General features: G+C 44.3%; 1 protein-coding gene across 2 annotated transcripts in view; it reads left to right on the forward strand.

Moving 5' to 3' along the window:
- GRIA1 (glutamate ionotropic receptor AMPA type subunit 1) overlaps positions 1-27938 on the forward strand; it is a 128175-nt gene that overhangs the window by 85729 nt on the left and 14508 nt on the right. For both annotated transcript variants that reach the window (XM_074604479.1, XM_074604478.1), the window contains exons 9-13: positions 1632-1742; positions 2686-2892; positions 4033-4403; positions 22663-22861; positions 23430-23677. In XM_074604479.1, the coding sequence (XP_074460580.1) occupies positions 1632-1742; positions 2686-2892; positions 4033-4403; positions 22663-22861; positions 23430-23677 (1136 nt within the window). The remainder of the gene's footprint in view (positions 1-1631; positions 1743-2685; positions 2893-4032; positions 4404-22662; positions 22862-23429; positions 23678-27938) is intronic.

A 27938-nucleotide genomic window follows, 5' to 3' on the forward strand; every position in this document is an offset into this window, starting at 1 on the left:
TTATATCCCAGGCACTTTGAAAAATCTGGCCTTCTTCAGGAGTGCCGATGCCTTGAAACACTAATCCTTTTGAAAATCTGACTCCACGTGCTTATGTCTCACTTTAGGTACTACCTATTTGAAGAACAAAGAATAGCTCAGTAATTATAATAGTTTAGCATCAATCGAGGAGCACTACTAAATATTTTGGAATGGGGCATTCACTGGAATCCCTCTGCACCATCCCAGTCCCCTGAGAAATAAAATGCTTGTTTGAAAGTAAGAAAAACTGCAAATAGTGAAAGTTCCACATTTACAGCCCCTACCCCCAGTTCATACCTACCTGAGAGCAGTCAATGCGAGATCAGAGCCCACGACAGTCAAGCAAAAAAAGGCAGATTTGTCATCAAGAAATAAAAGTAGTATCATCTTGAAGACGTACAAAGTGGTCTTCCTCTTCTACGTGGCATTCATAAGAGAACAAATGCAGTATTATGTCCGGTGTGGGGCTCTCAACATCAAGAAGTTGGCGATCTTGGAGAGAGTTTAGAGGAGAAGAAACAGAACGGCTAAATGTCTTGATTTTGCTGTGTATTTACTGACAGAAATTATATTTGTTTGAAAGACACGTACATCACTGTCACAATGCATATTGTATCTTAGGCCCGCCCAGTTAGAAGTGCAAAACAAACATACGGGTCTCCATTTATGTTGCCCTGGGGCAGACCTTTGGAAGCTCTTTTCCTCACTCTGCTTTCTTTTTGTCTGTGCAATGAAGAGAGATGAGAAGCCTGCATAGATTTTTTTTTTTTTTCTCCTGAGCTGCTATGATCTCTAATCTGCCATCAGCAGGCTCCTGGTCGTGCCCTGTGTTAATACCCTTTCCCATTTACTGTGATAAGAAACTCCTTTCACATGAGCAGAGCTCAAGCAACTTCATACTTACACGAGGTGATGGGAAACCTCTTACAAAGTCAAGCCCTCAAAGTGGATAACCTCAACGATGATCTTCCTGGGGGACATTTGGTGGCACTCTGCTTTACCTGCAAGAAGAGATAGATCAGCCCAAATCCCTGATTATTAATAAGCACAACTTAACATGAGAGTTCTTCACATTACAACTGTTCAGCTTATTCATAACCCCGAACTTTTGACAGGGTTGGGTTGGGTTTTTTTCTCACTTCATTTTTTGTCCTGTTCTGTCAAGATGTCTTAGGAGTCAGTCCTATGTTCATGCAGGCTTTCAGCTGCGGGATAGTATTTTATCACCCTGTTGCATCTGGGCATGCAGCAGGCGTGCTCACCGTTAGAAACACATTCAGAAGTCACAGAGGGGAAGTGCGAACTCTTGGAGTAGGGTTGGGACAGGGAATTGCAATAATTCCCCAGTACCATGTGCCAATTGTGTTTACATGCGTACAAGCACTCTGCTACCGTAGCGTATCCTGCACGTTACTTTCAGGCTGGAGGCATGGTGGGATGGGGGGGTTCCTGGTCCCCCTGGCAAAAGACATCAATAATCAGGAGAGGAGATCTCTGATGGGGTACGAACATACAGAGAGAGCTGACTCTGCTTGGATGACCCTGTTACTGTGTCTTGGTTAATATTAAAAAGAGATATCAAAGAGATGCCCTGGTTTTGTATTTGGCAGATTGGTTACTGGAATGAAGATGAGAAGTTGGTTCCAGCAGCCATAGATACTCAAACTGGCAACGAGTCTACAAGCCTCCAGAACAGAACTTACATAGTCACAACCATCCTAGTAAGTGCTGTGACTTCTGTCCCAGCTCTCCCTCTCCCCCAACTCCCTTATCTGCAGACTCCCTCTTCCCCCTCATGTGCCCTGCTTTGTACTATATCATTTTTATAACAGCAATAACAATAATAATAATAATAACAGCCCTTACTGTTTCCTGCCGGGTCCATAAAGGTATCTGAAAATTGCGTGGCTAATTAAATAGGTATTAAAGAGCTCTCATGCTTCAGTGTGGAAAATACAAAAGATTATGACAAGATAGTAGACACATCAGCATAGGTAAATTAGGAACATTATACCTGTGCTTTGTATTTAGCCCACAGAATGGGGGCTGTAATTCTGGGAAGGATAAGCTGTATTGTGTGGAGAGTCTGAATCATAGCTTTAAAAACAAATCTCCACTATAATCATGAAGGAATAATAGGTACCCCATAATGTATGGTATCATGTATTGTGTCATTGTATACGCTTACCCTGCAGAAACACATGAAATTTTATTAACTTGTTTGTTGAATGCTTACTGTGGGTCTATGGAGAAGACACAATACCCAAACTGAGTTAAAGATCTTTAGGGCTCAGTCCAGTCCAGCAGATTTGATTCTGCCTGTGCCCACATAGGCAGACATGCCTTTAAAAATTCAAAGCTCAGAGGCGCTAAATATCCCTTGCAGAACTTCACTGAAAGGTTTGTTACCCAAAGCCCCTCAGCTACTGCATTTCCCTCAGGTCCATCACTGCAGAAGCTGCACACAGATTCTGCATGAATAAATAGAAAACGCCACAATAAAAATCACACTTCATACCTTCTAAAAGAAGCCCATTGTGTGTTGACTGTGCCCTTTGGCTTTGCAAGGGGACCAGAAGCTGCACACGAGGCTCCACTCTGAGCCCCTGATGTGCATCTCTGGAAATGTGGAGTGTGGCTCAATATTGGTGTTCTCTGTACCAGGAAGACCCATATGTGATGCTCAAGAAGAATGCCAACCAGTTTGAAGGCAATGAGAGGTATGAAGGCTACTGTGTGGAGCTCGCTGCTGAGATCGCGAAGCATGTTGGCTACCACTATAGGCTGGAGATTGTCAGAGATGGGAAGTACGGAGCCCGGGACCCTGACACCAAAACGTGGAACGGCATGGTGGGAGAACTCGTTTATGGGGTGAGTTTCCAACCTCATCCATTGTCTTTAGCTCTTGGTACTTGAGAACACATTCAAGCCCTAGAGTAAAAAGGAGCCCTGCCTTCTCTCAGCCTGAGCTGTCTTGAGGACTGCGGCTCTGATAATGCAAGTAATCAGCCCAAGTAAAACATTTTAATTTTGGGGGGCACAGCACATTCTGTGCCTATGGAAATGTCAAAATGTCTCCTATCAACAGTTCTAAGATTCTTTTTGTTTCCATTTTTGGAAGAACAAGTATTGAAAGGTCAAACTTTCCCATGGGTAGAACCTCCAAATTTTACTCTATTTTATCTTTGCATGATAATGGCAGGGTGAAAGAAGGAAAAGATTTCAAACACTTCGCATGCAGCTGGTGAATGGTAGGACTAGGCCATTTTCTGTCTAGCCACCCATGTCCATCATCTCAGATATACACCTGCACCCTGTGCTTCTAAACCTGGTTCACTCTGGTAGTTCTCATTCTCTGGTGTTTTAAGTCAGAGGGGTCTAATTTTCCCTTGTAGGGAATGGGGAAATTAGTGTAGGGAGCACCAGTGCCCAAGTCTGTGTCTCACTGTGTTGGAGCGAGGGATGATCTGTCTCCCGCTGGTAGCTCCACGTTATATGCCGACAGCCATTTCAATGCATTTCCCTTTCCATTTTCAAGACAGATTGTAAAATAAGTGGAGAGTGCACATCAGTGTCACTGGAACATTTTTCCTCTTCTCCTGCATCAGTTATGGAATCAAAAAACAGTTCCTGATGGAAGTAAACATCCCGGCATCCTTTTTCAGGCAATTGGCCTTTCTTGCCTCTTTTGATGTCTGCATGATAAAGCTCTTTTAGTGAAAATCATCGGCATCAGGCTGTGACATCAGTGGATAAATCAGACAAGAAGAGCTAGGGGGCTGCAAAAAGAAAACGCTGTGATTTCAAAACAGAACTGGTAATCAGTAGTGAGAAAATGGAAATAATCCACCAATATTACGGGATGCTGCTTTTTAATATTTCTATTGCAGTTGGTTTTGTCTGATTTCTTCTGAGGCAGCGGGGGTAAACAGAGATAAAAGGAACATAAGCTGGATTTAATAGATACATTTTATCCGCAAAATGCAAATCTCTTTCCTGTCTCTTTTTCAGAGGGCAGATGTGGCCGTGGCACCATTAACCATCACTCTGGTTCGAGAAGAAGTTATAGACTTTTCCAAACCGTTCATGAGTTTAGGTATATCCATCATGATAAAAAAACCTCAGAAGTCCAAACCAGGAGTTTTTTCCTTTCTGGATCCTTTGGCTTACGAGATATGGATGTGCATTGTTTTTGCCTACATTGGAGTGAGCGTCGTCCTCTTCCTGGTGAGTCGCTTCAGCCCTTACGAGTGGCACACTGAGGAATTTGAAGAAGGACGAGATCAGCCCGCCAATGACCAGACAAATGAGTTTGGGATATTCAACAGTCTCTGGTTCTCCCTGGGAGCTTTCATGCAGCAAGGATGTGATATTTCTCCAAGGTGGGTTGCCTTTCCCAATGAACCTTCTTACAGTTCATGTGATTTAATCTTTCTGCATGCTTTGGAGCTGAACAGGATCTTCTTTGACTTTCCTTCCCAAATCATAGTGTAGTCTTCTGAATCAGTTACAGATTCAGAAAGGATCCAAGGGTTCACAGGTCTCACACCCATGAATTTGGGACCTCAAAATCGGGACCATAAAAATACCATTCTAAATTTATGCTGGGGAGTTCTTTTGAGGGAATTTACAGAAATGTAGACAAGATTTTCTAAAGGCACAGATTTGCAATCAGTTTTTGTCAGTCATTTATTTTGTTGGCATTAGAAAAAAAATAAAAGTCATTCTAGCATTATAGGGAAGCTACAAAATTCCAGTAATGTAGGGAGAAATAATACAGTAGGTGCCCAGTGAAAGGTTATATGGTCTGTGCTGAAGATTATGGAGCACACCGAGTGGCTTGAAGTATTATTGGCCTTTAGAAAGGTGAGAGCAGAACCGAGTTTTCCTTCTGGTTCCCATTTCATTCAGTCGTTCTTCTGCCTGAAAGTTCAGCAGGACCCAAAGTCCAAAAGGTTCCTGAAGGGACTTTTGGTGGCGACATTTATTCTCTGTACAAATTAATGACTCTTGTGATTACGTTTGTTAATTTTTCTTGGGAAAGCTAGCACCATACAAGGTGGGTGAAAACCTGCATGAAATGCAGAAGATGTAAATCTGCAACAGAGACACAAGCAGAGACTTATTTTTAAATAATGTCTGGGAATGCCTCCTTCATTTTTGAGAGCTGTATGTCCATAAGTCTTACGACAGAGATTTTGCCTACTGCAGGCGCTCATGATACATATATCTTCTCAATGCCTTGTTCATACAAAGGCGTTCAAAAAGAAAAGAAAAAGAATTATAAGAACTAAATAGCTGCAAGCAGGACTCTGATAGATGACTCATAGATTTTCTTATTTATTTGCACAAGTTTTATGTTCAGTAAGTAATGTCTGTAATAGCTGGGGGATTTTTCTTGTGGTATGTGTATATTCATCTGAGGCAGGACCAGAGGTGAACCAGGGATGAGGTTTTTGACACCTCCAGTGTTTTGTGTCCAGGGCAGAGGTACTTAGGGTTTGTGAGGCTGAAAAAGGGTTAATGAGCTGTGGCTTGGGATGTGGATCAAATGTACCCATCATTCGCAATAGGTCTGCTTTGGAGGTTGGTTGGTTGGTTGGTTGGTTGGTTGGTTGGAGGGTGTGTGGACAGGTTAAGCACCAAAGCCATCAGACGCTGCAGGACACAGCTATTGTTTGTCCTCTGCAGCAGCAAGAGGCACAGCGTGTCTCTGCACCACTCCCACACGCCTGGGTATACACGCAAGCTCATTGCACCAGGGAAGTTGCTTGTCCCAGTTTAGGCCAAGAACATTTTTGGCCAGATTTGACTCAGACCAGAGGTACTGCCAGTCACAAGAATGAATTTACAGGCAGTATATGCATTTTCTGCATTTACATGCCATGGTGACATCTGAAGTGATGCTCTGATAAAAGCAGATGGCCATTTTCTTTTTTCCCCCCATCCTTCCTTTTTTGGGCTTTGTCTCCCTTCTCTTCAAGGGAAATCTCATCAGAGATACGTGTCTTGTGGGTGAACAGAATAGGCAGAAGTTAATCTCCCACATGCTGGAATGGCATCAAAGTTTGGGGAACAAGAAGGAGGCACAACTCTGTCGGCAAGTGGAGCTAACACTGCGCAGCCCGGCAGAGCTCCCGCGGGATGGCGGGGGGAGGCCAGGCACCAGCTCGTTGGCTACTGGGTGGCGATTTGTCCAAATATTAATGAGCTTGTTATAGCGGGGAAATAAGAGCCTGCAGGGCACTTTGATAGTGACAGCTTTTATGAATATGTTTTATCATCTCATCATTGATTAGTAGGAGTCCAGATGGAGCATTCAGAAAATCTTCCCAGCAGAAGGAATTTCAACTTTATCGCTGCCTTGTAACACAGCCCTGTGCGTGAGGATAAGGTTATTGCCATTTTCATTCTCGTCGTTTCTCCTGTCATCATTATCCTTATTTAGGAAAGAGAATGTCTTCCTTTGGGGACATTTCATTAGCCAGTTTGTGTTTCAAGGAGGAGCGTGGAGAGGTGAAAAGCTGAGACTTTGCGGAATAACAAGTTTGGAAACATCTTTAATAAAAAGTGTCAGGGAAAGATCAGTGGTTTTGATTCAAATAACAAGATTTGCTCTAGCTAGACAACATGCTTTGAATCACCATTTCAAAGTGTTGTTTTATTTTCCTTTGAAATGGGAAATGAGAATGATTCTCTCATTGTCATTTTAATGTTGTTAATTTGATGATCCTGATAATGAAGATTACAATTTAATTGAAACCAATATTTTCCCATGGAGCACAAGAGCACTTTCTGACTACAAATATTTGCAAGAAGAGAAAATTTGAAGAAAGAAATATGGGAATTATTATGGCTCCCAGTACTCTGAGTACAGCTCCTTGTGGTGGTTGCAAGTGGAGGGGGACATTTCTGTGAAATGCGAAAGCAAGGAGGAAGCAGAAGAGTGAGAATTTCCGTAGGACGTTGTTGTACAGAAAGGCTCTGAGTGCGCTCCGTATTTCACATGTATTTTTCACACGAACCTAGTGCAGGATTTCTGTGACACATCACTTAGAAATGAATGCTTGGTAGAACGATATTGTGGGCAGGTGGGGATCTGCTCTATTCCAATATATTTCCTATACGGTTGCTTCTAAACTTATCACTACAATCTCTCAGCATCTCACCAGTAATGTATTAACCAACATAAATAGCTTCTGTTATACATCTGTTCTGTCATTCTCTCCCCAGCAGAAAGGAGCAAGTGCAGGGGTGTATTTTGTTTCTGTAAAGGTTTTGGTTTGTTTATTTCAGTTTTGTTTTGGGAAGGAGTAGGGGAAATTTGTCTGGAGGTGTTTTTTGTTTTTTTTTTTTTTCCCCCAGAGCATGTTTGTTTTAAGGGCATATGCCACTATGCATTTATCATAAAAAAAATGTAAGATCAAAACCACAGACACATCACTCAGCACAGCGGGTGGTGAGGTTTGCAGCAGCTCCTTGCTCTTGTAAATGTGCGTTTCTCAGTCTCAGACCAGTCCCCAGGGAGCTTTGGTTCCCCACAGAGACAAAAATTTGCTTTTGAAGGAAAGTGGCATCCTTTTTAAGGACAGTCTTACTAGCCAGGACTTTAATCAGGTTTTTAAGTATGCTGGTCACAGCCTACCAAGCGCTTTAAAGATACGTAGTGCATTTGATGACCTGCGGATGGCCAAGACAGAGCATAGCTGTGGGTTATGTGCTCGTAGCCTCTTCTCCCGAGGAGTGAGGCTGCTGGGCACGAGGTCAGCTGGCGTCCTTGAAGCTCTGAATCCTTCACGTCTAGGCATAGACTGGCTGAGTGTGACAAAGACCAGGCAGTAACCAGTCATGGAGAGTCCCAGTTGTAGCTGGTGGCAGTCTGCGTTGTGCCTTTGGGTGCTGAGCAAGGACGAGCAAGGAATGCATCCCTCCTAAGCCATGGATGGAATGACTTAATTGTAGGTACATGTCTTCACCCAAAGGAGGCTGAGAGCGCTTGGACGCTGCTCACTGGGGTGTGTGATCCCCCGTCTGCACCATCACTGACCAGTGGCCCCACTGGACGGGGTTCAGTCACTACCACGTGGACTAATTTTTCCCGGTTGAGGTGAGATGGTCCCTGTTGTTGCCCTTAAAGTCTGTGCTTTCAAAGTACCGGCACAAAGTACACAGCAGAGTTGGGGAGAGGCAACATTTTGGACCATGAGTAGTTTCATGTACATAGTCATGGACAGAAATCAGTGAAGTCTAAAACGGGCCATAAACCATTAGGCTTTGCAAAGTGCCACCTAAACTTCAGAAAATAGTCATGAAATTGCAAAAGCACTCATTAAACGTGAAATAGGGACCCAGAGAGGAGATTCTCAGAGCAGGCATCAAGAGGCGATAAATATCCCACAGCCAATAGCGAGAGCCTGCAGCAGGAGAAATGTGAAGTAAATATGACTCACATTGTACCATTTTTCAGAAATGTAATTTCATAAATTGTCTTCAGAGCTTAAAATAACCCCAGTGTGTAGCAGCTGTGGAGAGTGGAACCTTGCTAACATCCAGCACGTTGCTGCCATTCCTCGCTCAGATGGACCCCAGGCTTTTGAGGAGGCCGAGGGGACATCTGGGCTTCCCGATCTCCTCTGCAGCAAAATGACCTATCTGAATTTTTCATCTGCCCCATCATTTTCTACAAAGTGAATTATCTGATTGTTGTGAAAAGGATGAAAAAGCAGGGAGCAAAATATGTATTTTTGTTAAGAGCTTCCTAGCTTGATCTTCTATTTTTTGTTATCTCCAAATATGTCGCTTCATATGGTTTGAGCCCAAAAGAGACTTCCTGTATATTGGAGACTATTAAATTTAATCCAGTTACTCTTCCTCTGACTCAGAAAACTTATGTTTGATTAAAATTAAATACATTTGGCTCAAATATATCTTCCAGAAAGGCATTTATTCTTCCTGTGAAGATACCATGAGATAGAATATGCTGTGAGATAGAATACACACAGTTTCTCTCAGCTGAGTGGCTATAGGAGTTTTGTCCCCACTGGAGTTTGACAGGAGGCTAAATATCACCCAGTATCACCCAGTAAATGCAGCCATTCTGCGTGCCCTGCCAGAAGAAAACTAAACAGATACCTTCAAAAATAAATCCAGCTTCATGAGCACTTTCTTTATACTCTGCTGTGGAAACAAAACAAGTGTATTTTGGATTCAAAACGAAACGTATCATAAGTAGAAGGGAAAAGTATGGTCATATCATGACATGATACGATATCATGTCACGATACCTGGACAACACGGCTTGAAATTTCTTGTTGTATTCTGCGTGATTGAGAACCGAGCTGGGGATGCCCTGGTCAGCCCGTGCTGGAAGTGAAAAGGTGAATGAAGCTTTCAACACAGCCTGGGGCTGGCAGGGAGCCAGACGGGAGAGGGGACGTTTGGAGAGCATCAGCCAGGGATGCGGGAGCAGGAAGCGTTTCTGTGCAAGGTGCCGTACGGGAGCACTGCTGGGAGGTGGTTGGACCATACCCGTGTGCCCTAAAGACTGTGGGAGCTTACTGTCTGCAAGGAGACGTGGCGCGAGATGCAGTTCACCCTTCAGCTGGCTTGGGAGGAAGGGTTAAATGGGTCTTAACTTGCCTGCAGAGCCCAGCCCTGGGGCCGGTGCAGTCACAGGGAGCAGCGACCCCCTGGCTGGGGGGGGGACGTGCTGCCTGGGGAGGTTTGCTCGCAGAGATGATGAATGAACGCACTCTGAGGTGGGAAGGAGGGGTATAAATGCTGGCCGCTATCCAGTCAATAGATGCGATCTATTATTTATAGGTATCTTGTGGACATCGTTATTTGTTTTTAGTGACGCGGAAACACTGCGCTCTGCCTGATCTATACAGTGCGTAGCTGGGCTTGTATTTCACTGCAGTCCTTCGCAGGCTTTCTGCTGCACTCAATCACAGCCGTTTGTCTGTGGAAGAGCAAGAACGGTATTTATTATGTACCTGTAATTAATGCTGAACATTTTCTTCTGCCATTTCTCCTGTTTATTTACATTTCTTTCTTAGATCAATTGAAAAAAATCACGGGAGGCTTCAGCCATAGAGCTGGTGGAAATAACAGCAAAATTGCTCCCCAAGTTGTTGAGGGGTTTTTTTTTCTCCTAAACTAGCCTCTAGAGATTTTGAAAAATAGCAGCACTTTTAAATTTCATCAAGATGTTCCTAGTACTGAAAAATTTTATCCAGTTTTAGACAAGACATAAATCAGAAATTGTTTACGACAAAAATTTTCTTTTTTTTAGTGAGAGGTTTGATTTGGGTCGTTTCAAGGGAATTATTTCTGTTCTGTCCTTTGTTAATTTTTAGGGTACTTACTTATTTTGCTAAAAAATTTAGAATTGGGGAAATTAGAACCAGCTGCATTTTAATTAAAATTATTTTCATTCCTTCCTGAACTGAAGGCTGAGCCTCGGTGTTTATTTGGCAGCTCTTCTTGATTTCAGTAGGCGTCTTCTTTGTTATTCCAGGCATCTGCCTGTCTTTTTGGCCTGATGCAGAGTCCTGGTGCCGTCCTTGTGGTACCCGCTATAACATTAAGAGGGACTAAACTTGTCCTGGGGGGTCACTGGAGAGCTGTGCGAGTTCTCCCAAGGCAGAAGTCTCACAAACAACGAGGAAAGATTTGTGCTTTTTGGTTTTTAACTCGCCCTGTTTGCACAGGAAGGTGTAGGGGTGATGGGGTGGACCTCACTGGCAGGGCTTGCTAAAGCCTCTCTGGGGACGTGGGAGACGGTGTGCCTGCTCCTGCCGACCAGGCTGCTCACCGCCAGCTGGATTCGCTGCACGGACTCACGGCAAAGGGCATATTCTTGCAATGAAGGAAGAAACAGTTTGTCGTTTGTCCTGGGGGACAAGGCAGCCAAACCAGCCTGGGAGCAGGGTTGGTTCAGCATCCCTGCAAGTTCTGCGCCGACATGGGATGAATCCAAGAGGCTGGGAGGCTTCTCCGTGGGGACAAAGCTCAGGACCATTTATTTTTGGCACTTTGCTTGAACTGGTTGAACTGAGGAATAGAAGTTAAACATTAGGATTTCAACTTCTGGAAAGGTCTTCTTTTCTTTTAAAAGCATACCAAATGATTTTGCAATTATGTCTACCTGGCAGAGTTAATTACACTCAGGGAGAGGAAATTCAGGTCACAAGGTAACAGCAGGACTTGCAAATCACCAGGAACTGATGACCACACTTATTTCTGAAACGCACTTAACCAGGGAATGTGACTCACCAGAGGAGCAGCTTGACAAATTGCACAATATCTAACGAAACAGTCCCCTTTGGGCTTGCGCACTTCCATGGCAACCAAAACGTGGCAGCCAGGGGAAAATGGAAATTCTTTTAAAATAGTCATTCTGGCTATCCTCTTTTTCGTTTGGAAGAATGCTGAAGGATACAGAGGTCTCAGAAGAAGGGAATAACCAACTGAGAGATTATTGTTGGGAAAATGCAATTTCATCTGTAAAGGAAAAATAAGTCTTTTGAATTTCCATGCTCTGCCACCTGAAAATTTCTAAATGCTGCAGAGGTAATGAATGTTTCCTCCACTGGTCTGTAAGCCACTTCCTCGGGATGGTTTGCCTGTCAGGCGCATCTGGTCACTCTTCCACAGCTCTGACTTCAGGCCTTTACCATTGAGGTCCCTGGGGGGCAGCAAGAAATTTGCTGAAAGTCCCCCCATTGAGTGACAGATTTACTAATCATTCTACCAGCTGTGTTTAAAATAAGAAGTCAAACACTTGATCCAAAGGCAGATTTATGAGGCTAAAAATATGTTTGTGATCTCTTTCCTCAGAACTAAGTAAATGTTTCTCATATTTTTTGATTGAAATCGAAGTTAAAAATAGCGGGGGAGAAAGCGCGTTGCCCAGTTCTTTCATCTATTGGGAAGTTTTATTGGGGCATGTCCGATGTGGAAATGGCATGTGCTGCGTGTGTTACTAGTGCTACGATGTAGTTACTAGTGCTACTAGTGAACGATGCTGAGATTTATAGGGGTGCCTCTGAGATTGATAGCCTTCTCGGTGACTCGGACAGGACACCCTCTGAGGCTCCAGGGACTCCCTATTACGCTGTACTCTGACTTGTCGATTTTCCATCAGCAAGAGAAACACACTTTCTCTTTTCATTTTCTTTCCTCTTGATAACCTGTTATCCACAAGCAGTCGGCTCAGCTGGGGTCTGACATCCTCCGAGCTGCAGTCAGGACCGCGCATGGTTGTCTCTTCCTAATAGCTAGGTCGATTGCCGAGTGTTTTTGTCGAAGAATAAGGGTTGTGAGGAGCTGAATGACCTCCATCTCCCTGAAGTGGTGTCCTCTGGAAGGCCGCCTGTCACACTCTGCTTTAATGTTGGCACTCCAGAAAAATATTGTAGCTAAGATGGGAAGCCCTGAGCATGTTTTCACAGGGAAGCCCTGCTTAAATAACTCTTCCATATGCTGTGCATCACTTCTATCAGCGCTAAGATATCATGTGCACGCTCTCTGGATACACAGTCGAGTGAGCATTGAACTCCTAATTCAAATTGTTCTGGCTCACAACACACAGAGCAGCCACAGCTGCTCTTTGCTGGTTTAATCGCCAGAGCTGCCCACAACCTCATGGCCTTCCGCTGGGACGCTCAGCGTGCTTATCTTATGCCACTGGAATTGGGGACTTATTGTCCCTATTCTGCTTTTGTCCCAGATTTCATCCCAACTACTTGCAGTGGTAACTGGGGAAGCACCATACCCACTTTTCCCGAGAAGTTCAGAAAGGCGTTCCATACAGCGAGTATGTCCATTGTAACACCCCAAAATGGTGAGCAGGCAAAGACAAATTTCTTGAAATATGACAGAGGTGCTAGGTTGCTCGTTGTGAAAGCCTTGATGAAGCTGAGTAATTGGGAAAAGCAAAATGTGGGTCATGCTAAGAAATAGGGGCAAAGCCTCACTGTGCTTGGACGAGGTCTGGAGTTGGAGGAGGCAGAGCACGGAGTCACCTGTGAAGTCCTCTGTGATGGTGTCTTGGTCTTCCTTCCACTTTCACTTGGATCAAAGGAGCCAAGTGACAGCTAGAGGCCACCTGATTCATAGCATCAGATGGTAGCAAAGGACATACAGCTCATGTACACACACCTTTCTTTAAGCAGCAGCCTTTATGGCATTCAGTCTATTTAATAAAATCATCCAATAATTCTGATTAATGTCTACCGAGAAGAGTTACTGCTTACCCTTAGATCCAAAGGCTAAGCAGCAATAATCCAATCATGGTAATCATAACTTACTACTTTGATCTTCAGATAAAAGAGCCTATAGAAGTGCAAAAGTGTTACATCACCGTTATTTGGACAACTTCAAAGCATGTTATGTACACTAATGAATTCTCCCAACACAGTCTGATGAGAAGTAATAGGAGGCAAATGTGTGAACAGAGGAGTAAAAAGGAAGAGGGGAAAAGAGGAGTTCTCATGTGGTGAAAGGGAAAAGCAGTAAAAATAAGTACCTGTACGCTGTGGCTAGGTGTGAGACGTGAAGAGGGTCCACGAGGGCCCAGCTGCGCGAGTCAAGCACATGGGATGCTCTCCCGTAGCAGGAAGTTTCTCTCTCATTTCTTGAAGCTCTCAGTAAGAAGCACGATCTCAGGCTGCAGAGAGGCAAACAGAGGGAGGGGGCAGCTTTTCATCTCAGCAGCGCTTCTGAAGCCTTCAAAAATAAAAAAAAAAACACCAAATGGATCTTAGCAGGTGAAATAGGGGCAGCGGGAACACTGAACGTGTTTTCCCTTCACAGTTTGGGAGTTTGAATGTTAAAAGGAGACACTCCTGTGTGCATCAAGCTCTTCTAAAAGACACTGGGTGGGAAGAGAGACCGGACTCATTCTTCAACACTTCTGCAAGGGGTACAATATGCCCTTGTAGGAAAAAAAAGACTCAAAAGTGAAAGCAGACAAAATGTAACTTGTAAGAGTCTTGGTGAGGGATCACATTTTGAATTAGAAATTAAGAGATAGAAGTCCCAGAAAAGGCCTTTGTCTTGTCAGGTTGGGAAATTGAACAAAAAAACCCCAAAACAACACAGCAAAAAGAAGGCAAGGCACCCTGGAATAGGTCTGAACTAGGTTATTATAACATTGCCTAGAAATCTCAGAAATGGAGCTTTAAATTGTAAGCACATGTAGATGGCTAAAGAGGATCTTGGAAAAATGAAGAACTGGTAGCATGTAATCCAAAATATATTAAATCTTTGGGGGGAAAAACAGCTTTTTCATCAGGCAGACTTTGAAGAAGAGACTGAGGGAGATCATATGAAATCTAGCAACGCAGCAAAGGACATTAGCACGATAGGCCATTGTTTAAAAAGAACGATGAGTGCTGTTATCTTTGGGGCCACCTGAGGTTGAGGAAGTTCCTGACTAATGAATGTCCTGGGGTGCTCTGGCGAGGGATTCTGACAAGATCTTGTGCTTGTGACCTTGTGAGTTTTTCTCAGCAAAGCAAACAAATGTCACCAAAGTGAGAAAAATAAGTGAAGAGCCTTTTTTACAGCAAAATTTTTGCTCAAAGGCATGATGAGAGCTGTTTTATTTCCTTGTAGCAAAAGCTGGCAAAAGCTGCAGAAGAAGGATGACTTTGCCTTTCAGCAGAGCCACCGAGCAGCCTGAAGTGAGCACGTGTTTCTCAGCAAAACTCGATCTAAACACCCATCCTTTACATGCTTTAACTTGGTCAACCCTGAATTGATCAGGCAGTTGGACTAGATGATCATTGTAGGTCACTTCCAACTGGATATAGCCTAGTCTCGTCTAAACTACCCTGGTTCGCAACGTGAAGAGGAACGCTGTGCCGGGACTGAAGAGGATGGCAGTGTATTTCTTTGGATCTAGCTGTTAGGATGTTCAACCACACTTTTTCTTAGGGTTCCACCTCATTCCTCTATCCTAGCCCTTTCATTACAGTGTTTTTTTCAGCAGCCCTCTGGAAGATCTGGGCTCATTATCCTGCACTTTTAGGGATAAGAATCTCACCTCAGCAGCCAGTTCTGACTGCTCAGGGGCAGTGGCTCCTTCAGGTGAAGGACATACCTCAGTTCTGCAATTCTGCTCTATAGGAGTGTTTTGTGCTATGGGTGGTGGTACATGGGTCCTGCTGGAGTTTAGGGGGGCTGGTTGCCCATGTCAGTCCATGCATGTTTGGCATCTAGTGCTTCATACCTTGTTAGTTAAGCGGGTGAGTCGTGTTGGTTGCATATCAGCAGGCTGCATTTTGTGGCCATTGAGGACCACAGGAGGGCACAACCTGCAGAATCTTATTGAGTCCATAAATTACCCCTTGCGTAGCTGGGCCCATTGGATGCTGCCTCTGCCTGCTGGGATTCAATGTCTCAGGAAGGGGAAGTGGGCAAAAAAACAGCTCAGAGGTAAATTCTACCTGGTGACCAATGCTTCAGGCCACCCACCCAGGTGAAGTTCGTAAACATGATTCATCCTCTTCTCCCACAGCTGGGAACAGAGTTAGGGAGATGAAGTAAGCTACCCTGGATCCCACAGAGTGGCAGGGCTTCCCAGGGAACAAATAAAAGAGCTTCTGGATGTTAGTCCTCTGCTTAGGCTGTTAGGTACTCCTTGCCTGTCAAAATGCGAAGTGAATGTCTTGAAAACAGCACGTAGTAGCTCCATGTAGTCATGCTTATACTTAGCACTGCAGCAATCCAAGCTCCAATGACTGGTGAACCACAAGTGGCATGATGCATTTCTGACTAAGCAGGAAAACTCATTTTAGAAAGAGATTTTGCCCATTAAAGGAAAATTGAAGAAAAAAAGTGCCAACATATTCTAGAAAATAAGAGGTGAAACAGTGGGAGAGGGACCATGTACTGCTGTCCAAGGCCATTGGCTGAGGCAAAAATGGTAAATAAACTGTGACTTATAATTAAAGCCTCACAGATACACATCTTCCCATTGAATCTGGGAGATTCTGCATATTTGCAGACAATATGTTCAGTCGTTGCAATGTTTACACAGCAAGTGACCCCAAGGCCCTTTCGTAAAAGGACTTCTGCTGGGATTCTGCCTCCTTCCAGCGTGTTGGCTTTGGGGGTTGGAGAGCTGGCATGGTTGGCCTGAAAACATGAGAAAGAGCAGAGCTCCAGCCCATGTACAAAAGTTAAACAGCTCCCAAATTTTTTCCTTCTTTTTTTTTTGAAACAAAAACTAGGAAAAGCAAAGCAGGAGCGAGATAGCATGGGACTCGCAGTGCCTGTGCTCCCGCAGCTTTCTTACCCTGTCTCACTGGTTAATGTTGCCCACAGGGAATCAAAATATGCAGCTGTTACCTCTGTAGAAAAGTTGTGAGGGGAGCTGAAGAAGAAATTTGTACCACTGGGAGAGGTAAATGAGAATGTCAATAGAAAACATTCTTACTTCTGCGTTTGTAAGGGCGCTCTTGACGCTCTGTGTTAAAATCCAGCACTGCAGACAGGACTCCAGATTCTTGTGCCAGGAGATAGGAGTCAATAATAAGTAAATGCAAGCTAACAATGGCAAGGAAGTTAATAATACCTCATGGACAGAGAAACATGGGTGATAATCACTCAAATTTCCTGAAAAACAGTTGGTACCTCATTCAAAACTGCGCGTGGCGTAGCATAGCGTAAGAGGACGAGAGCTTTGCAGCATGTGCATGATGGATTCACCCAGAGCTGTTCCCAGCTCCACAGCCCCACTCTAAGTTTGTTCCTCTATCTGTGACTATTGACGGACTTTTCAAGCAAATCCGGGGTTCGTGTCAAGGTCGGAGATAAAGCGGTGAGACCGATCGTGCCAGATGGTCTGTGGCACGCAGAAAAAGCAAAGCTCATTTACATTGACAGAGTTTAATGTTGAAAATTTGTTTGAAATAAGAGCAAAACTGGAGCAAAATGTTTGCAACTAATCCACTACCAAGTCAACCTTCAGATAGACCCATGAAACTACCTAGAGTCAGTATCAAATTAGCAGAGTAGTGTCGGAGATCAGAGGATCTGTGTGGGTAGAAGACCAAAAGTGGATTTGACCCACAATCAGTAGAACAAGCATATAAGAGCTTTTCTTTCAACAGTTTTGCATAAATTCATTCAGTGACAAATATGTCAGTTGACTAAGTGAGCCTTTATTAGAATTGAATTTAACAGCAAATCTGGGAAATCCTCCCAAAGCAACTATGGCTTTAGAATCCCAGATTTGAGCTTCTAATTAAAACACTGTCAGTTTAGGTGTAATTCTCCAGAAGAAATGGATTTGGGGAGGGGGAAGGAAGAAGTAAGAAAGAAGCGAGGTACTACTTGAGCAGTTTTCCAATGAGGTTTACTTTGTGTATTTTCTGATGATCTTGTTTAATGGTTTTTTTTTGCAAAAGTGTATGATGCTCTTCTAATAAGATGGCAAAGCAGAGGCAAACTGCTCTTGCCTTTTCCTACCTTCTGTACAGGATAAGATCAAAGAGCAAATTGTTTGATCAAGGATTGCATTTTGTTTTTAAGAAATAAGAGATTATAGCTGCACGATTTTCTTTTTTTCTGTGAAGAATCCATCAATGCTAAGGCTAGAACGTTAAAAAAAATCACTTCATGGGAACAAAGGGAACTGACAATTCTTTTCTGTTTTCTACTGGCAAAATGCAATTGCTTTTGCAACAAAAGGTAAAAAAACAAAAGCATCTTAAGTGAGAAAATCAAAATCGTTAATTTCAGCTTGGTCATCTGCAGTTTTTCCATTAGACAGATATAAAATAGCACATTCCAGAATTATCTTTTAAATTATACATGTGGCAGGTAAGGGCTTAATGCATTATCAAAGATGAAAGAAAATTATTTGTAATGAGAAAGCAGAAACAAAATTGTTTACCATGTTAAAATTATACCTTTTAGCCTTTCAGAAATGAAACATTAAGTAATAGAAAAATGCGAAGCTTGGACAGACCCAAACCAAGCATTTTTGGAATGCTACTTTTAGAGTACGTTTGCAACCGTTATCTTTTCATTCCGATTGAGAATATTAAGGTTTCATTTACAATTTCAGAATTTTTCACGGCACTGAAATTCCTGTTCCCAGCCAGCTCTAATTTGAAGTAGATTGTGCACCGTGGATAATGAGGGCAGACTATTTACTACTTACTCCTGCAAGGGTAATGTTGGAAAGGAGCACCCCATTCCTGCTACTGGTCTATGGGGGGCAGGCAGGACCCCAAGTCAGGGAGAGGATGGAGGGGGTGATTTTAGCCAGCGCAGGCAAGACTAGATGAAGAAACCCAGAGATCTTAATTTGGATTGTGTAGGAAATAAGAGTGTGGGTGCACAAGGAATAATAGAGGTTGGAAAATGTACAATCTAGTGTATCAGCTATTTCATCCCTTTCTGCATCCCAGAATTAGCCATTCATAAAGTCTCTTTCACTGTTACCCTGGTTTGTTTTATTCTGATTTTTTTTTAGATCCTGCTATTTGCAAGTATTGTTATGATAATGACTGTGAATAAATCCAGAGGTCAAATAGAGAAATCCAAATATCCAAACCTTGGCATATCTTTAACCTACTAACCAGTGTGCTCCATCTCACCTTAGCTCTGCAGAGGACTGAGTCACTAACTCATTTCCACACAGCCGAGCGCTAATTGCCTTCATGTTATGCTTGAACGGGTATGGGGACATGTAAATTCTCGATCCAAGAGGATTTAAACCACGTACTGCCCATTAGGGAAGAGAAATGAACTTTGGTAGGGCTCGAGCTGCAGAACATTTGTTAGTCAAATGGAAGGTCATTTTCTGTTATCTACTGCGGAGTGAGATTTTCAAAACCTCAAAGTGACTTAAAAGTACAAGGTATGTCTACTCCTCTGTGACCGCTCTTACTAGAGCGTAAACATAACTCTAAGTCCCACTGGCTTTCGAGCAGGCTTTTAGCTCCCAAGTATTGCAGTCACTTCTAGAAATGGGACATTATCTCCTAAATTACAAAGGCACTTTTGCAAATGCGTCCCATGATGGTAGCACTGCTGGTATCCCGTTTGGTCTACAGAAGTAACAGAACAAGGCTGTAATGGATATTGTCTTTCCAACCACTTGCTTCTGGTAAGCAGTAACAGGCATCGGCTCAAAATCTGAACAGGCAATATGGTTACCCAGAGAAATCCAGCTTGTCCTGTTTAAGCTGTGTTCACTGCTATTGAGCCGTGGGGATGTCACATGGGATCGCTTCTGCTTGTGTGATGTTTCATCGTGACTCTTGTTATATTTTTAATTGTACTGCGCTAGCCTCCAAGGACCTCCATGACTGGCCAGCGCTCCTTTGTGTTAGATGCTGCACAACCACGGAGCGAAAGGATGATGTCCTGTAGAACCCGTCTGCTGAGTGTTTTCTCTGCTGTGTGTTTACAGCAGTTCACATTCACAGCTTCTAGCTCCAAGTCAATCTACCAATGAGGGAAACCTTGCCCATTAGCAGTGTCTGCAACAAAACGTCATACACGTGAAGCCCATTCCATGCTGGCAGCCGTAGCAAGCTGTTTATCTCCTCTCCTTTCCTCCGCTGTCTATGAGAGTGAGCACTGATGTCCTCACAGCATCTCATGTCATGAGGAGAAACGACCAGCCCCAGCAGCAGAGACAGCCCAGATGAGACTGGTGCACGATACCGACATGCATCCTGTCCCGTCTGGCTCCCCTGGGAAAGAAGCTGCAGCCCCTCTCCCTCTTTCCCCAGCCCTCCTTGTTACCTCCCCGTCTCAATACCCCACCATTACTTTCTGGTGCCGTCAATGCCAGGTGCGGAGCCGGGAAGCATAAGCCATCTGCAGCTGACAGCAGGCAGCCCCCATGGGATAAGCCAGTAATGAATATCACCGGGATGTCGAGGGTCTAGAGGCAGGAATGCGTCTCACGGCCGCTGAAGGGATTGAAACAAGTCGCAGAAATATCCCAGCTTCGTCAGGAAGGAAAGGCTGTATAATTTGCAGCTGGAGAGGAATGTGATTATTTGCCATGCAAATGGATTTTGCCAGCTCAAAGTGGCCTTCATCAGCAGAGATTGTTGTATTTGACATTATCCGGTTACTTTTGTTTAATGCCACTGTGCCTTTTCTGAGCGCTTCCTTCCCTGAGCACACATCATCCAGACTAATTAAAGACAGGTATTTTTTTTCCTCTTCCCATCAATCTGAAGACATGTGAGCTGAATCCATAGCTGCCTCCCTCTCCGATCCCTCTCCAAATATGAAAGAAAAGGTAAAGTCGTTTGCACTGACAGTCCTGCAGGCTGAGTGTTCTCCGGAGGTGGGAAGCACAATGGTCACATTTATCTCACATAACTTTCACTGCCTAAAAATTAACTGTTTAGTCCAACCTAGTCCCAGTTCCTTCAAAATCCAACAGAGAGGGAGGCCTGCAGAGGGAGCTCCTCCTAACCTGAGATAGATGGGTTGAATCATCCTTGGAGGTCCCTACTCATCTCCGGAGGTTGTTTGGTGAGTATGTCTCTCTTAGAGAGTTAAAGATAGGGTAGAAGAACATTTGTCTGCCTTTCCCACAGCGTCCAGCAGTCCTACAACAAACCTCTGGTCCCCCTCTCTGGCTGGAAGTGATGGGGAGGCATAACAAAGAAAATAATCTGGGATGAGGGTCTGCTCAGCCATGTTGCTGCAGTTGCCAATGAAGGAGGAGGTTTGTGTGAGACGCTGCAGGATGGGGTAACCATCATATAGCTTATGGTTGGAAACCGTGCCAGTGGTCTTCTTTGACGTACCTTTCTTGGTTTTTAAGATCCGGATGATTAAGAAAAGAATTTTTGAACTCTCTAGTATCACTTTGGAGATGGGTCCTGCAGACTTTCTTGAAAGACCTTGAAAGGTGGATCCTTCAAAGTCATTCACTGAGCTTGAGTTTATGGTGTGATGGACTTTGCTGCCTGGTTTCAGCAAAGCCCATGGAAGAAGAAACCAAGGGGCAGGGCAGAGACTCTGCTCCAAAATGAGGCCCCTGTGCAGAGGAAAGCCCGACCCATCTGTACCCGTAAAAGTCCTTTCAGACACATCTGTAAAATACACCGCTTGTCCTTTCTGTCACTGTAATCCTTGCAGTCGTGTGTCCTGGAGTTTCTCTCTGCCATGGGCGAAACCTGCTGTGACCATTCTCCAGGAGCGTGGGGCTGACAGCACGTGTGGTGGGATGGGTCTTATTTCCACATATTAAAACATGTGCTCTTCGCTCTGCCCCGTATGCTGTGGGAGGGGGTGGGGGGGGAGCTCAGTCGCTGTGCAAAGGCAGTGCCTGCTTTCTGCTGGGAAGTGATCTCAAAGAGTTTTGACTGTAGAGATTTCAGGGTGGGTTGACCTAAATGTGATGTCTGTGGGAGCAGCTCCCCTCACAGCGACAGTGTTTAAAACCAAACTGGAAGGGTGTAGCCTAGGTAAGTCCTGCAGCTGGTGGCCTATGTGGATTTAGTCTCTTTCCAGCTCTAATTTTGGCAATTAGCAGGGTGTGATTTTGCCCGCGATGGAGTGTGCAGGTTTGTTTGTCAAGTCGTGTTAAACCACAGTAGACCACAGGAGCTGGACCCAAGGGTTCACGCAGACCCGGACACGGCATGGCACGCACTGTCATGAGCTGGTCCAGTGCCCTTAACCGGACTGGGATCTCTCTGTTACGATCCAATAAACCGTATTTCTGTGGAGTGACTCAGGTCAGCAGAAAGGCAGCGCTGTGACGTGGTCCCCCATGGAGAAATAAATGGTGTTTCTCACGGGCAGGTCCTCCCTAGTCAGACTGTCCGGCTTTGTAAAATAGCATTGTAAGTTGCCTTCTGTCTGGGACAGTGCTCTGCATCTAGAAAAGGAGCATACAAATAATTTAGACAGAATACATGAATACCGACATCAATCTAAAATTATCTTTCACTCTTAAAAATTGTATGAAAAGATTTTAATATAAATTAATGCCTGCTTGACTTACTTCCCTCTATAGCTATCCAATGGTTACAGATAATTGGCTATTTGATTGCAGCAAGTGCAAAATACCTAAATTTTAAGGCATTATTATGAACATCTTGTCTAACCATCTGCTGAATACAAAACAGAGAACATCAGTAGGCAAATTATTCATTAAGGCCATAGGTCCTCTCTGAGCTTCAATATGTCTCATAGAAAAACACAGAGTTTTGGGTTTTAAACTTCAGGGGACGGGGAGCTGAGCCCGTGATCCCAGCTGGTCTGTGTATCTGGTACGTACATGCCACAGCGCAGACCTCACCGGAGCTGCTGTTTGGATGGGCATTGCCCTGCCCAGCTAAACCTTCCTCATCGTTGTCTCCATTATTGCTAATGTTATTGTATACTCTGAAAGGAATTGAAAATCAAAGCAAATTCAATCAGTTTATCGCTGATTTTTTTTCACTGCGAATTTTTCATCCCACCTCTAATTACATTGACACCTTGAAAAGTAGGCTGAGAACTGAGGCAGACCTTTGGCTTCCCTGCAAGTGGCTGGAGAACATGACTTTGGGTAAATGCCCGGGTAAATGATGGGCAGGACCGAGCTGCACCTTTTGGACCTTCACACCCCTCCTGTCTGACTCTCCTCTCTGTGTCCAGGTCTCTCTCCGGCCGTATAGTCGGTGGCGTCTGGTGGTTCTTCACCTTGATCATCATATCCTCCTACACAGCTAACCTGGCTGCCTTCCTCACCGTGGAAAGGATGGTTTCTCCCATTGAGAGTGCAGAGGACTTGGCCAAGCAGACAGAAATCGCCTATGGGACTCTGGAAGCTGGCTCCACTAAAGAATTTTTCAGGGTAAAAAGGAAACATTAATGCAAACATTTTGATTAGTCCCTTGTTTGACAAATCCTCCAGGCCTGTCCTCTCTTACCCTCAGCACAAGTCTGTTCTTTTTTCTCTCGCTTCCCCTTACCACGTCAGGACCTGCTGAGCTTGTCCTTAGCACAGCAAAATTCCAGTTTTCCCTGTGCTGCTCAGAAGGCTGGTGGTGTCTCCAGTACACGTGATATTTTGCAATTGTAAACACAAATACGGAATATCCGTGTGTTTCCCCATGTTACCAAGGAGTTACTCTGAGCAGGTCCAAAAGAAACCACCTCCTGATTTCCAGCTTGGTTTGCCCTTGGTTTGATCAGCAAAATCACTTGCTATACACAAATGTTGTACCCTTACAGTGTCAGGGTGACAGGGTTGATCCGGGCCCTGGTGCAGAAATGGCAGAAGGTTCATTAACATCCCATTACCCGCTTCGCCTTCCTTGGCCCATCTGATATGTGGGTATGTGTTTGGTCCAAGCTGGAAATCTCAGCTGGCACCCAAACCTCTGTTAACACTTCCGTTGGGTTTCTGCTGTCCTATGCAGCGATCCAAAATAGCAGTGTTTGAGAAGATGTGGACGTACATGAAGTCAGCCGAACCCTCCGTTTTTGTGAGGACAACGGAAGAGGGGATGATCCGGGTGAGGAAGTCAAAAGGGAAGTATGCCTACCTCTTGGAGTCCACCATGAACGAGTACATTGAGCAGCGGAAGCCCTGTGACACCATGAAGGTGGGAGGTAACTTGGACTCCAAAGGCTATGGCATTGCAACGCCAAAGGGGTCTGCACTGAGGTAAGTAGCTTGGATTTGCTTTCTTTTGCCAAAACACTCGGCAAATCAATGTATGCACACAGTTCAATCTCCATTGCCATGTTAATCACGAAAGCTTGGGGCAAGGAGGTTGGGGAGGTGGAGGGAAAGGGATATGAAAACTCAGCGTGATGTGCGGGGAATTAAAATGCCCGGCGCCCATTGAGCAACAATGGGAGCATCTAATTATTCAAGCCCTGCATTTGGAAACTGGATCCTGGCTGATCCACTTGCTATGAATGTGTCTGCTGTGTTAGGTGATGGCAGGGGGGCTGCTGTGGTGTAACCATTGGTTTCACAGAGCATTATCCGGAAGGGACGCTCATCCCGTGCCACGTGAACTGCACAGCTTTGCAGAGTATGGCATTACCCTGGCTTGGATCCATGGTTGCAGAGGGAGTTCTCATGGGGAAAGCATTTGGTGTTTCCAAAAATTAAATGCTGTTTGGGAGAGGTGGGAAGCCAGTTTTGAAAAAGCCCTGCAAAAGGTGTGCATTTTCATCCACTGAGTCAATTCAGATCCTGACAAGTGCCAAATTTATGGCAAGTCCAGAGGGGCACAAATCCTGCACTTCTGAGCCCAGACCTGCAGCTGTCATATGCCTTTGCCTCCTGTCATGTGAAAAATACCTTCAGAGACCTTCCTTTAAAACGAAGAACGCTTACAAAGAATAGACTCAGATCTGAATTAGTAGCAGAGCTCGGGCCCTGCACACAGCTGTGCTCCTGGCCGTGAGCTGGCCCCCTGCAAGGTGCATCATGCAAACTGACCTGCTCAGAGCAGTCACCACAGTCTGCAAACCGGGGCGGTGACCTGAGTCATGTCAGAGGTGCGGTTCCTTTTGGCAGCAGCCATGCGAGTTCCTCACGTTACAATCATGAGGAATGAGAGTTGTAAGGTTTTAGTGGGACTAGTAAATCCTCAGAAGCCATAGCTTTAAGTAATCTGATCAATGTTCCAACTGATTTAGTTATTGAACATATTTTGAACAAAATATTTTGACCAAAATCATACATGTGGCGTTATACTTGCTTGCTAACATAACCCAATGCAAAGATGTTTAATCCATGGTCTCTGGATTACTAGCAACCAGCTGAGCATTTGCTGATACATTTGTCTGGTCACACAGCTCCCGAGCCAAAACCAGCCCAAAGAATCGAAGATCTATCAACGGGTAGTGGATGAGGCCCGAGGATTTTGATTGCTACATTTATTAAGTCAGCTCAAATTGGATTCAGCACTTCCCATATCAGCAATTGCTGGAGGTTTCTTTAGAGAAGCTCAGGAGTGCAGTGCAGGTGGTCCAGAAGGCAATCGTTGCATCCAGCCTGGTCCAGGCTCTGAAATGACTTGGGGCCCTCCAAATGAAGGTGGATATATTCTCACAGCTTTGAGATGTTTTCTTTTGCGCTCTCTCCAGTGTTTGTTTTCTGTCTTGCAAATATGGAAATTAGGATACAGGGCTGATTCTGATTATTTATTTATTTAAACATCAATCTTGTATCCTAATTTTGATATCATGAAAACAAACAAACAGGAACATCCTACCTGTCTTGTAATTGTTGGCATGTAAAGGAGCCATTTATCGTACTTCCAAGAAAAAGAAACAGCAAAAAAAGAAAATTGCATCAGTCATTTTAATTTTGCAGCTCCAAACATCCCTCTGCTAGGCATGATTCCAAAAATTCCTGACATTTCTTTCTGTTCCCTCTTTTTCATCCCGGCTGCATGTAGAATAAATTTCTTATGGGCCTAATGGCAAAGGAGGAATGCTTGATTTTCCATCCGATGGTGTTTCTTTGGAACAGTGGCTGTCAGTTTTTTTGTCCCATTATGTTTGTTTTGTTCCTGTTGTTTTAATTGTTTTAATCTTAGTAGTTCCACCCAGTCATCATGTAGTGTCTGTTCTCCCCTTGGGGTCCTGCACGTGAGAGGTTGCCCTGAGCAAGGTGACATTCATGAGGCATCTGTACAGCACGGTCAGCCTGTCTCTTGTTCAGGCGTCATCCTCACTCACTTCCATCCACAGAGGAAAAGCTCTGAGCCAGGTTTGGAGGTACATGTGAGCCAGACCCCTCTTAGATCAGGTGTGTTTTAGAAACTGGCCTGCATTTTGATTTTTGCTGCAACGTGTCCCTTTTATAGCTGGATTGGTTTTCCAGCATTTAGGATAGGTGATTAGGAAAGGAACCCAGAGAGATGCTAAATGAGAGTTCACCATTGTTTTTCTTGCTTCTACACGGGGAACAAAATGCAAGTATATTGCCACAGATGAATGAAAACAAGGTTGAAAATCCAGAAATAATTCTATGTGTTGCAGCAGGTGCAAACATCCTTCCCAGGCCATCAATTAGGTCTCTTTTGGGCTGCTAAAAGAACTTGCGTCTTCCTCCTAAGTGAATCTGGCTTTGAATATCTTTTGGCCTCCAGATGTTAAAATTCAGTTGGATTTAGGCTGGGCCGAGAAGGGCGATGATGGGAGTGCAGAAATTACACCTTTCAACACCGGTTAGTTCAAGGTGTGATCCTCTCTGACATGAGATAGTCATGCAGCTGCAAAACCCATCCATTTACCTGGCAGGAGCTCTTCTCCACTGTTGGATGAGTGATCAAAAAGAGAAGAAAAGCCAAATTATCCAAAACAGAGGAAAGAAACCCCAAGAAAACCCCTCTAAGTCCATACTCAAGGAATAGGGAGGGTTTTGAGGTGGAGATCTGGGAAGTCAAGTTCTTCAGAGCGCCCATCCTGACGTTAAAGTTCCCTAAAATACAAGTAGGTTTTCCTAGGGTCTGTAAATAAACACAAAATGTTCCCTGTTAAAAACCCACCTCCTTTCAGGACCCCAGACCTCACAGTCTTTCATGAAAATACACTCAAGATGAAGCACAGCTTGTTCTGTGTACTTCCCGTGAGCTGAAGAGAAAGACAATTAGCAGAAATGAAGCTTCCTAGGAAAGATAACACCTAACACTGAGCACATGGCCCCAAAAATCATATGGCTGATATCGTGCTCAGGGAAACTGCAATGCATTTATTTTGTTAACACCTTGTACCCACATAGAAGCTGCACTGTATTTTGGCTCATTAGTTAACTAATCTTTTGCAGATGGTTCAGACATCAGAGTGCTAATTAACCTGTATTCTGTTTTAGAAGACAGAAATAATTATGATTTACTTAGTATCAAATTCTTTCTGGAGCTACACTCACATGCTTCCATTGGCTTTAAAGGAAACCAAAGTTAGACTCTTACCACAATACTGTTACTGTAAAAATGGGAAAATATTCAGCCATCTTCAAATCTACACCTTTGCCTTCTCTTGGACTGGTGGCAAGTTTGACTGCATCTCGATTTTGCTTTTTAAAGGCTGGATTCTGCCTGAAGGAGGCTCCCAGTCCTTGTGAAGGCCACAGTGCTTGGATGGGATCCCAACAGGCAGAGCCATCGCGGGCTCGTGGAGGTCAGCACATCCCTCTTGCTCACAGCCAGGCTTTTTTAGAATTGCAATGTAAGAAAGCAGCCCCGTCGGTGAGGATTTCTTGGTGTGGTACACAGCGCTATGCGCACAAATTCTCTGAGACGGGAGCTGTGAGGTCCGTGGCCTTTTTCAAGATCTGTTTTATTGATATTCAAGGTCTGTTGATGGACGGTTCAGGCCTCCAACTCTTCCATGCTTTTTAAAGCCCCCTCTCATGTTTGTGTCTCACTGTGCTTAGCTTCCTTCCTCTCTTTCATGCAACGTCTACGCCAGCAGTGCACCTGATACCCAGCATCCACAAACGAACTGTGCCCATGTGCAGAGCCTATAAACCTCACCTGCTGCACATCCTGAGGCAAGCACCTCCCTCAGATGTTTACCGCTGATATCAGAGAGATGTGTGTGAACACATCTGAAGGCAGACGGTGGCACAGTTTGGGATTTGCAGGCTATCCTAAATCCAGGTCACTGGTCTTCTCTCAGAATGGTAGAGTCTGTTCAGCATCCAGCCTCATGCAATGTTTTCCATGAATGGGGAGATGTATCTATGAAACATTGCAGCCATCCAAAAGTCCTAGATGTCCTTGGGTGTGTACATTTTAGTGGTGCTGCAGCCATCCCATGACCTTTTGATAACACGGCAACGATAACACAGGGCATACAGGGCCATTCATAGCTGACCATAATTATCCAAAGTGAAGTAATTCACTTCCCAAAGCATAAAAGGGCCTTAAATCCCTTAGACATTGGGAGCTCTGGAAAAC

The sequence above is a fragment of the Larus michahellis genome, chromosome 11 (genome assembly GCF_964199755.1).
Source record: "Larus michahellis chromosome 11, bLarMic1.1, whole genome shotgun sequence".
Classification (NCBI taxonomy): domain Eukaryota; kingdom Metazoa; phylum Chordata; class Aves; order Charadriiformes; family Laridae; genus Larus; species Larus michahellis.